Here is a 10,740-nt window from a genome sequence, read left to right on the forward strand (position 1 = left end):
GGTGGTGGGGAGCCTTGGGGGCAGTTGGGGGAACCTGTGGGGTGAGGAGCTGGGGTAGGGAGAGCCTTGGGGAACCATAAGGGCTGGGCGGCCTGAGGGGCTTTGGGGAACCTGGGGGGGCTCTGGGGGACCTGGGAGTGTTGGGGAGCCCTGGGGGGGGGGGGTGTCCGAGGAACTGGGGAGCCCAGAGCAGGGCTCTGGGGGACCTGGAGCTATTGAGGTGGTCTCTGGGGGGGCTCTGGGGGACCTGGGAAGCCCAGGAGAGGGCTCTGGGGGTGTTGGGGAGCCTGGGGGGAGGGTCTGGGGGACCTGGGGGTGTCAGAGGGGGCTCTGGGGGACCTGGGGAGGGCTTTGGGGGGGTTGGGGAGCCTGGGGGGAGGGTCTGGGGGATCTGGGGGTGTCGGAGGAGGGCTCTGGGGGACGTGGGGGGGCTCTGGGGGACCTGGGAAGCCTGGGGAAGGGCTCTGGGGGTGTTGGGGAGCATGGGAGAAGGGTCTGGGGGTCCTGGGGGTGTTGGAGGGGGGCTCTGGACGACCTGGGGGGGCTCTGGGGGACCTGGGGAGCCCGGGGAGGGGGCTCGGGGGGGGGGGGGTTGAGGAACTCTGGGGGTCTCCAGTAAAGTGTGTGACTTCGCCCCCCCCCCCTACAGCCGTCCCTTCGCACTGACCTTCGCGCCGGCAGCGATACGGGACGGCGGGACCGGGGGTTCGCCGGGCAGGGCGGGGGGGGGGACCCGGGGGGCGGCGGGACCGGGGGGGGGGGGGGGGGGGGAAGGCCGCGTAACCATGGCAACGGCGGGCGGAACGCAAGGCGGTGGCGCGGGGCGGAAGTGACGCGCCGGAAGTAGCCGAGGGTGCGCGCCGGAAGTGCCGGTGGCCGCATGGTGGTCGTGGCGGCGGCGGCAAGATGGGGCGGCCGAGCAAAGTACGGGACGGGGGACCGGGACATGGTGGAGTGGGCCGGGACACGGCCGGGGACACGGGACGGGAGCCGGGCATCGGCCGGGGGGGGAGCGGGAGTCGGGGCGGCCCTGGAGCGCGGCAGCGGCCTGGTCCTCCCGGGGCGGGGGGGGGGGGCGGCTGTTCGTGGGATCGGGCCCTCCCGGGGGGGGGTCAGGAGGGGATGGGGGGGCTTTGGTTGTCCGCGGTGGGGGGACAGGAGGGGACGGGACGGGGGGGCGGCTGTCCCGGGGATCGGGCCCTCCGGGGGGGGGGGTCAGGAGGGGATGGGGGGGCTTTGGTTGTCCGCGGTGGGGGGACAGGAGGGGACGGGACGGGGGGGCGGCTGTCCCGGGGATCGGGCCCTGCCGGGGGGGGGGGGGGGGCAGGAGAACATGGGGAGGGGGGTTGGTTGTCCCGGGGGTGGGGGGAAATGGGAGGGGGAGACCCGGCTGTCCGGGTGATTGAGCCCTCCTGGGGGCGCAGGAGGGAATGGGGGGTTTGGTTGTGCCGGGGGGGGGGACACAGGGAGCCCGGCTGTCTGGGGGATCAGGCCTTCCCGGGGTGGGGGGGGCAGAAGGGGATCGGGAGGGGATGCTCCCCCCTCTCCCCATCCCCGCAGCCCCCAGCCCTGACTGCTCTCCACGCCCCCCCCATAGAGCAAGAACCAGAAAAAGGAGCGGGCGGCAGCCGTGCAACACGCCCAGCAGGAATTCGGCACCGTCCCCCACTCCTTCGTCTTCCACCGCGGCCGCGTCGGCAAGAACGTGCGGCAGCTCATCGCCGACATGCGGAAGGTGATGGAGCCCTACACCGCCAGAGCCCTCAAGGTGAGCTGGGGGGGGGGGGGGGGGGAAGGATCCTGCCCATCCCCAGGTTAAAGCGGAGCCCTCGCCGCCGGGAGGTGATTTGGCGCAGGGGGATCTGAAGGTTTCGGCCGTTTCGTGCCACAGGTGCGGAAGAACAACTCCCTGAAGGATTTCGTGGCCGTGGCCGGGCCCCTGGGGGTGACGCATTTCTTGGTCTTCAGTAAATCGTCCTCCAGCATCAATTTTGTGAGTAGCGTGATCCCCCCTCCCCTCCTTCCAGGCTCTGGGGGGGCCCCTCCGCAGCAGCTGTGCTCCCCCTCGCCTCCCCACACCGGTTGCTGGTGCCTTTTAGGGGGGTTTCACCCCCCTCGCAGATGCAGATGATGATAAAACGCTGTTGAGCTCACGCTGTGATTCTATCCAAAGTAAACGCACTGATGCATCTGCCCCGAGGGGCAGGGGGGGCGGTCGGCGCTGCCGGCGGCTTCCCCCGGCGCTGAGCACCTTTTCTCTCCCCCCGCACAGAAACTCTTCCGGCTACCCGGCGGCCCGACGCTGACATTCAAGGTGATGCAGGTGGGTGCTGGCGGGAGCCCTCCCCTTCCTCGCTGGCACGAAGGGCAGCGTCTCGCCCCCTCCTCATCCTCGTATTTGTCTCCCCGCCGCTCTCCAGTACTCGCTGATCAAGGACGTGGTCTCGTCCCTCAAGCGGCACCGCATGCACGAGCAGCAGTTCACCCATCACCCGCTGCTGGTCCTCAGCAATTTCGGTCTCCAGCAGATCCAGGTCAAGTTGATGGCCAGCATGTTCCAGAACATGTTTCCCTCCATCAACGTCCACAGGGTAAGCGAGGTGGGGGGGGGGTGTCCCCACACTGCTGGGGTAGGGGGGGGGCTCGAGACCCATCCCACCTCCTCAGGGTTCAATTCTAGGACCAGTTCTCTTCAATATTTTTGTCAACGATCTGGATGTCGGTGTTGAATACCAAACGGGGAGGTGCTGTTGACTCTCTTGAGGGATAGGAGGCCTTGCAGGGGGGATCTAGATTGATTGGAGCATCAGGCAATGACTAACAGGATGAAGTTTAACAAGTCCAAAGGCCGGATTCTGCACCTGGGACAGAGTAATGCCAGGCACGAGTCTAAATTGGGAGAGGAGTTGCTTGAGAAAGGGATCTGGGGGTGCTGGTCGGCAGCAGGCTCCCCAGGAGCCAGCGGTGAGGACAAACCACATCCCGGGGGGCATCAAACCCAGCACGATCAGCCCGTCGAGAGAGGGGATCGTCCCGCTGTGTTCAGCGTTGGTGCGGTCACACCTCGAGTACTGTGGGCCCCACCATTTCAGAAGGACATGAAGGTCCTTGAATGCATCCAGAGGAGGAGAACAAAGCTGGTGACAGGGCTGGAACGCATGTCCTGTGAGGAGCAGCTGAGGACTTTGGGCTTGTCTAGTTTGGAGAAAAGGAGGCTGAGGGGCAACCTCGTGGCTCTCTGCAGCTTCCTGAGGAGGGGATGGGGAGAGGGAGGTGCTGAGCTCTTCTCCCGGGAATCCAGGGAGAGGACGCCTGGGAATGGCTCAAAGCTGCACCAGGGGAGGTTCAGACTGGACACAAGGAAGCGTTATTTTACCAAGAGGGTGGTCAAACCCTGGAATAGGCTTCCTGGAGAGGTGGGCGATGCCCCAAGCCTGGCAGTGTTTGAGAGGCATTTGGACAATACCTTTAATACCATGCTTTAACTTTTGGTCAGGCAGTTGGACTAGATGGTCAGCATCGGTCCCTTACAACTGAAATCTCCTCCTTTCTTCTCTTCTTCTGCTCTCCTTTTCTCTCCTTCTCTTCTCCTCCTTTTCTCTTATCCTCCTTCCACAGGTCAACCTCAACAGCATCAAGAGGTGTTTACTCATCAGCTACAACACGGAGACACAGCTCCTCGATTTCAGGCATTAGTGAGTATCGCACCCCTGATTTTGGGGGGATCCCTGCGCCCCATGTCCCAGTGCTGACCTCTTCCTCCTCGTCCTCGCAGTAGCGTGAAGGTCGTGCCCGTGGGCGTGAGCAAAAGCCTGAAGAAGCTGCTGCAGGAGAAGTTCCCCAACATGAGCCGCCTGGAAGACATCAGCGAGCTGCTGGTGAAGTGCGTGGAGCGGGAGAATGAGGGGGACAAGGGTCCCAGAGGCGCTTTCCATCCCATCCCTAAACACATTCCTGTCCCTCGGTAGGGACATAAACCTGTCGGAGAGCGAGGCCGAGCAGGATGGGACCCACAACGTCCTGGAGCTGCCACAGGCATACGCCGGCCGAGGCAACATGAAAGAGCAGCAGAGCGCCGTGCGCCTCACCGAGGTCCGTGTCGGCGGTGATGCCGCGGTTACCATCGCCCCGGGGATGCGATCGAGCCTGACCGGGGCTCTCCGCATCCCCCGCTTCCCCTAGATCGGACCCCGCATGACTCTGCAGCTCATCAAGGTGGAGGAGGGCCTGGCGCAGGGCAACGTGCTCTACCACAGCTTCAGTAAGTGCCGCAAAACGCCGTGCCGGCCATCCTCGGTAAGCCACCGGCATGGGGGCTAGGGCTGGGACATCTCACCGCCCTCTTGCCGTGTGTTTAAGTCCACAAGATGGAGGCGGAGGTGAAGGAAATCCTGGCGCGGAAGGAGGCGAAGCTGCAGCTGAAGGCGGAGCGGCGGCAGAAGCAGGAGGCGAACGTGGAGCGCAAGCGGCAGCAGCGTGAGGCTCACAGGTGAGGGCAGCGTGGCAGCGGCGGGGTCTGGCAGCAGCCGGACAGAGGATGACACTATGGTGGCACCACAGGGAGAGGAGCCTGGCGGGGATCCGGAGGAAACGGCAGCAGGATGGTGACAGCGACGCCGAGGATCCCGGTGCGCCGGAGCAGCAGGATGCGGCCGAGCAGTCGGAGGAGAGCGATGCTGAGTATTACCGGCAGGAGGTGGGCGAGGAGCCGGACAAAGGTGAGTCTGGAGAGGCCGGGACTGAGCCCCTCCGTCCTCTCCTGCCGGTAGTGGCTGATGATGCGAAAACCTTGAGCTCTCCATGATCTCGGTTCAAAGTAAACGCACTGACACATCCGTCAGCCCCAACACTGCGTCCCCGTCACCCCTTTTTCGCTGAAACCCCCCCCCCTTTTTTTTTGTCTATTCCCCCCTCAAGACCTATTTCCTGACCGTACCAAGAGGAAACGAAGCTCCTCGCGTGCTGCCCCGCTACGGAAACGACGACGGCACAGCCGGCCGGAGCATCCCAACACCCCCAGCCCTCACCCCACAGCACCAGGGAAGCAGCGGCAGGGAAACCTGGCACCGAGGGACTCACGGCACCGCGGCAGGGCCAGGCAGGGGGCGGCCGGCCGAAAGCCGCACCGAAGAACTGAGCGCCCAGCCCGGGAGGGGGCCGGTCCCAGCTCTGGCCGTGCTGCCTCAAGGCCAAAGGGGCGAGGGAATCTGCTGACAAAGGGGAAGATGATTTTCCGGCGGCCCGGACGTGCCAAGAAGGGGAAGCGCTGAGGCACCAGCCGCCGGCCACGCGCCGAAACTGAGGGAGAAGAGGAAATGGGAAACACACACACCCCCCACCCCGCCCCATTCTTGCTCCTGTGCAATACACTGGTTGGAATGACTGCCTGTGGCTCTGCTGGGTTTGGGTGGGGGCGAAGGTGGGGTCTCCTGGGCTGTTAACGGTGTCCCCCAACCCTAGGTGCCCGTTTTCGTGCCACCTCGATGTGGTCAGGCAGAGCAGGAAGCCCCCCTGCCTGCCCCGGTAAGGAGGAGGCACGCAGGCACAGCTCCTTCCCCCTTTCTGGCCAAGGCAGGGGCAGCTGCCAGGCTCTGTCTGGGCACAGCCCTTCAGAAGAGGAAGTGTTTTTCCCTGCCTGCAACCCCCCCGCTGCCAGCCTCTTACCCCCACCGTCCCCAAAACGGGGCAGGATGTGACCCTGTGGCGGCCCCGTGACCACTACTACCAAGAAGGGAGGGACAGGAGAGGAGGGAGGCGAGCGCAGACCCCGAGGAGGAGAGGGGTGAGTGGGGCGAGCGGTGGGGCTGCGGGCAGACGCACAAACTCGAGCGCAGACCCCGAGGAGGAGAGGGTGAGTGGGGCTGCGGGCAGACGCACAAACTCCTGCCTGCACCCTGGGAGGCAGACAAGGTGGGGGGGATGGACGCGGGGGGGGGGACACATTCTGTCCCCAGCGTGGGACCACAAGGCTTCCTCGGTCCTGGCGCGAGTTAGCCGCGTCTCACCAACCTTCACCACTTCCCCGAGCGGCCATTTGCCGGAAGCCACACCTCACGGCCACGCTCGTACCTCTTGGCTGCCTGTAACCTAAACCTTTACCCCTGCCTGCAGCCCCCAAAAAAAGGAGGACGACAGGAGGACCCCCCCCCCCCCCCGCACCGAGATGGCCACCCATCTCAGTCACTGCGGTAACTTCAGCAGCTTCCAGGAGTCGCTGTGGCCGGTGCTGGCGGTGCAGTTCCCGCCGGCGTTGGTGGGTAACGGCATAGCCGTCTACCGTTTCGCCACCCGCGAGCGCTCCTGGCACAGCGGCATCGTCTACTCTTTCCACCTGGCCGTCAGCGGGATGCTCTACTCCCTCTCGCTGCCGTTTTTGGCGGCGTATTACTACCCGCCCAAGGACTGGCGCTACGGACCGGTGCTGTGCAAGCTGGAACGTTTCTTTTTCAACTACAACCTCTACGGCGGCATCTTCTTCGTCACCTGCATCAGCCTTAACCGCTACCTCGGCATCGTTCACCCCCTACGGGTCCACGGGCGGCTGCAGCCACGCCACGCCAAGGTGCTGAGCGCGGCTGTTTGGGTGCTGGCCGGGGTGCTCTCGGCACCCACCTTTTTTTTTACGGAGCTACAAAAAGCGGAGGGTGCGACCGAGTGTTTGGGGAGCGCGGCCCCGCAGCAGCTGCAGAGGTTTTATCCCTACAGCCTGCTGCTGGCCGGGCTAGGCTGCGGGCTGCCCTTCCTCCTCACCGCCTCCTGCTACGCCGCCATTATCCGCACCGTTTTCCGTAATCCTCACCTCAGCCAACCGGAAAAAAGGAAGGTGGGAATGCTGGTGGGGGCGGGAGTGGCTCTCTACGCTTTTTCCTACCTGCCCTACCACATTTTCCGTAACCTCAACCTATGGCGTCGCCTGCTGCGACCAGGCACGGAGGACTGCGCCATCTCCAAAGCCATCCACGCCACCGCTCAGGTCTGCAAGATCCTCGTTAACCTCAACATCTGCCTGCAGCCGCTGCTCTACGCTGCCCTGGCCGACAGCATGCAGAGCTGCTGCGGTGCCGGCTGCAGCACCGGCACCGACACCGCCGCCAAGGAGCGGGCTGAGCACTTGGAGCTGTGGCCAGCAGCCTAGGAGACCCCTGGGGTGGCCCGAGGAGGCTGGCACAGATGGTACAGGGCTCTGCGATGCCCTTGGGCACGCGTTTCCCTCCCAGAAAGGGCGGCAGTAATGTGGGAGAAGCGGGATTAAAGCCGAAACCGCACGCACGGCCTCGTGTCACACCTTTCTTTGGCAGAGATCCCCCTTTTTTCCAGCTGAAAAGCTGGGGATGAGCCTAAAAAACGAGGAACGGCAGCGCCGTGCACTTCCCTGCGTCGCTGGCTAGGGCACCGCCAGCCCCACCGTGTGCCTGGGGCGGGAGCGAGTTGGGAACAACCTCTGTGGGTGACAGGGACAGCGTAGGGACAAGGACGGGGCTGCTCCCTGCCTGGCGAACCACCCCCCCAGCAGCTCAGATCGACACCTTGGTGCATACCAGACCGTGCATCTTTATTTAGAAGCGCCGATCGCTCTCGCCGGGAGCCGGCGTGGCACCGGATTCAGTTGGTGGAGGGTCTGCGGAGGAGAAAGAGAGCGCGGTAAGGTGAGGGGCGGCTGCACGCAGACCTCTGGCACCTGGCATGCGCCGCCCCCCCCCCCCCAGTCATCTGAGCCACCCCCCAGCGCTTACTTGGCCCATTCCACGTTGAGGATCAGGTGGTCGTAGCCGAATCCGGAGACCCCGGCAATAGCTCGGGCTGCGTCCTCCCGGCGGTGGAAGCTGATGAAGGCGAAACCCTGGGGTGGGAGGAAAGCGAGAGGGTGAGAGGAAGCAGGGGGGGGTCTCCTCCTCAGCCCCCCCCAAAAGGGGGAAATCCCTCCGTACCCACCTTGGACTGCCCAGTGGTCTTGTCCTTGGCTAAGTAGATCCTAGAGATGGAGCCGAAGGGCCGGAACAGCTCCTGGAGATCAGTCTCACGCGTGTCCTCGGACAGGTTGGTGACACGGATGGTGGCGTTGTCGTCAGCTGCGGGGGAAGGATAAGGAAGGTCAAGGCCGCTGGTGGGACCACGGCCAGAGCCAGCACGCGCCATACGCAGCACCGTAGAGGCCCGGTGTCACGCAGGGAGCAGGGAGATTGGTCCCACCACGAGGACAGGCCTTGACTTACCCCTGCGATTGGGCTGCATGGACTCCCCACGGCGGCTGGCTCCGTCTCTCAGGCTGGGGGGAACGTACTTGCCCGTCTTGCTCTGCTGAGCCTGCACCGGCTCTGGCTCTGAGGGCAGGAAAGGCGAAAGGCAGGAGGTGAGGCTGCCCGCAGCTGCGGGCAGACGGCGGCCCCCCCTTCTCAGGATAAAGGCGTGCCGTACCTCCGGGCAGCTTCTCCTTCTCGCCTGTGGACAGCCCCAACTGCTCGGCCAACTCCTTCTGCATCGGCCCCAAGGTGTCCTTGTAGGGACAACGGGTAGTCCAGTGGTCGCCCTTGCAGATACGGCACGAGACGATCTTCTGCCCCTTCAGCTTGTTCATGGGATCCTCCTCCTCCTGGCAGTTCAGGTCCTGGGGGACAGGGAGATTCCTGAGTCCCGCGGGACCCACCACGCACCCAGACACGGCCCCACCGGCGGCTCCCCACCGGCCTGCAAGCTCCCATCGTGCCCGACCCACCTCCTTGCTGGTGATGAAGGTCATGAAGACGTCATCGCTCACGGTGGTGGTGGCCACGTTCGGTCCGGGGGCATCGAACTCCGAGTTGCCGAATTTCTTCCAGTTCTAGGGAGGAAAAGGGGGGCCCACTCGCACGGCACGTCCCCGAGCAATCACTGAACACAGAGCAGGAGCAGCCAGCGGGAAGGGAAACACTCCCCGCTGAGGAATCGTTGGGAGATTGAGAAGGGATGGACAGAAGCGGAGGGGTGGGAAACGAAGCGATTCCTGCTGGAGCGCAGATTTCCCTCCCTCCTTCCCTCTCCATTCCCACAGATGCTCACCTTCCGACGGGCCACCGCCTTGGAGGCCTTCCTGGTTTCGATGCGGAAGGTGCGGATGATCTGTAAAGGCGCAAAAGAACCGATCGATGCAGGAGGAGGGACAGCAGATGTGCCTCTGCCCCACACGTGCTAAGTTTGGGGCTGCCTGAAGCCGCAGAGTCAAAACAGGGCTCCAACGGGATGTCCCTGCTGACGTGCGGCTGCCCGACGCGGCCCGACCACGCAGACAGGGATCAGCCCCCGCGCCGGGGCAGAGCCGAGGGCTCTGGGAGGGGAGAAGGGGAGCTGGGCAGCAGGCAGAAGCCAAAATGGCAGCCAGGGACACGCTACTCACCTTCACCTTGCGCCCATCCTCCTCCTCCCGATACTCCGTGATCGTTTTGATGTTCCCATTGATAAGTTCCTTTGGTGAAGGGAGCGGGCCTGTGGGGAGGGGGGACAGTGAGATAGTGTCCGTTGTGGGGGAGGTGACAAGAAAACAGCCCCCACCCAGCCTCTCGCCCAGCTCTCACCTCCCTTCAGCAGCTCGGCCTCAGCGCTCAGGCTGCCCCCCAGCACCCCTGGCAAGGGGATGTCCTTCAGCAGCTCGCTGGTGATGCATTTGTCTGCGGGAAGAGAAGGGGTAGAGTCACCCCGTCGCTTGGGGCGAGCCCAGCAGAGGGGGCGGGAGCCCCACACCCCGGCACAGCCTCTCCCCACAGGGAGAAGACGCGCTGTTTTTTCCCCCCAGCACAGAAAAAGGCCAAAAAGCTAAGAAATCTCAGCTGCTCCAAGCCCCTAAGCTTCCTCAGACCCTGAAAAGGGTGGAAGAAGGATGGTGAGAGGGGTCCTGCTCCTCGTCCCAGGTAAGGCCCAGCTCTGCTCGCAAGGATTGGCCTCGGAGAAGAGCCCGGGAGCCTGTTTTGAGCCCTGGACAAGGAGCGGGAGCAGCTCTGGGCTGTTTTAGGAACAGCAGCTGCTCTTTTTCTCCAGAAAAAAATTCTCCGATTACCAGCAGGCGGAGCAGCTGGAGAAAAAGGGGGAGGGAACCGGCCTGCGGCAAGAGACACTCACCGTCCTCTCCACCCTCCTCTTCCACCTGGTCGGCCCAGCTGGGCTTCGAGCTGTGGAGAGAGGAGAAGCTTAAACCCGCTGCCCCCCTCCCCCGGCAGGACCCCTGTCCCTTCGCTCGGGGACCCTCCTGTCCCCTCAGCCCCGGGTCCCTACTGTTCCCTCAACCCCGGACAAACCCCCTCTCCGCTCCCTCCCCACTTGGGCCCCAGCACCGCCGCCGCCGCCCCGGCCTTCTTCCCTTCCCCTCACCCGCCAGAGCCCCGGTCCCGCCCGAAGGCCCCCTCAGGGCCTACCAGGCCCCACACCCGGCTCCATCCCCCCCGAGGCCCTCCTCCCCTCCGCGGCCCCGCTCCCTGGGCCAAGCCCCGGCCCAACGCCCGGTTCCCGGGACCCCCCCCACCCCGGTCCCGTCGCCGTCTCCTCACTCGTAGTCGCCCGTCGGCATCGCGCTCCCACCCGTCCGTCCTCACGCCCAACCACCGGAAGGAGGCGCTACGCTTCCGGCGGGGCTGCGCCACTTCCGGCGTAGGAGAGGAGGAAGGGGCGGGGCGAGCCGCGCTGCACGCCGGGAGGCGGTTGCTAAGCAACAGGCCGGTGGGCGCCACGGGGCCGAGGCCTAGGTTAGGCCCGGAGAAAGGAAACGGGGGGAGG

General features: G+C 64.9%; 3 protein-coding genes across 3 annotated transcripts; 2 read left to right on the top strand and 1 right to left on the bottom strand.

The window, feature by feature from the left end:
• Window positions 1-771: 771 nt before the first annotated feature.
• LOC115348431 (suppressor of SWI4 1 homolog) lies at window positions 772-5,383 on the top strand. The gene is made up of 12 exons (XM_030031093.2): window positions 772-924; window positions 1,598-1,768; window positions 1,892-1,993; window positions 2,273-2,323; window positions 2,421-2,591; window positions 3,619-3,695; window positions 3,776-3,883; window positions 3,969-4,092; window positions 4,183-4,261; window positions 4,360-4,489; window positions 4,561-4,718; window positions 4,918-5,383. The coding sequence occupies exons 1-12, from the start codon at window positions 907-909 to the stop codon at window positions 5,268-5,270; spliced, it is 1,542 nt and encodes a 513-aa protein (XP_029886953.1). The 5' UTR covers window positions 772-906; the 3' UTR covers window positions 5,271-5,383.
• A 126-nt stretch (window positions 5,384-5,509) lies between these two features.
• P2RY11 (purinergic receptor P2Y11) lies at window positions 5,510-7,265 on the top strand. The gene is made up of 2 exons (XM_030031098.2): window positions 5,510-5,851; window positions 6,112-7,265. Exon 2 carries the CDS (start codon window positions 6,164-6,166, stop codon window positions 7,133-7,135), a length of 972 nt encoding a protein of 323 aa, XP_029886958.1. The 5' UTR covers window positions 5,510-5,851; window positions 6,112-6,163; the 3' UTR covers window positions 7,136-7,265.
• A 270-nt stretch (window positions 7,266-7,535) lies between these two features.
• EIF3G (eukaryotic translation initiation factor 3 subunit G) lies at window positions 7,536-10,644 on the bottom strand. The gene is made up of 11 exons (XM_030031097.2): window positions 10,515-10,644; window positions 10,090-10,139; window positions 9,549-9,641; window positions 9,371-9,459; window positions 9,037-9,096; window positions 8,714-8,818; window positions 8,416-8,605; window positions 8,214-8,321; window positions 7,933-8,069; window positions 7,734-7,840; window positions 7,536-7,618 (listed from the first exon to the last, which is right to left on the bottom strand). The coding sequence occupies exons 1-11, from the start codon at window positions 10,532-10,534 to the stop codon at window positions 7,603-7,605; spliced, it is 975 nt and encodes a 324-aa protein (XP_029886957.1). The 5' UTR covers window positions 10,535-10,644; the 3' UTR covers window positions 7,536-7,602.
• Between the last annotated feature and the right edge of the window lie 96 nt (window positions 10,645-10,740).

This window comes from Aquila chrysaetos, chromosome 11 (assembly GCF_900496995.4).
Source record: "Aquila chrysaetos chrysaetos chromosome 11, bAquChr1.4, whole genome shotgun sequence".
NCBI classification, from domain to species: domain Eukaryota; kingdom Metazoa; phylum Chordata; class Aves; order Accipitriformes; family Accipitridae; genus Aquila; species Aquila chrysaetos.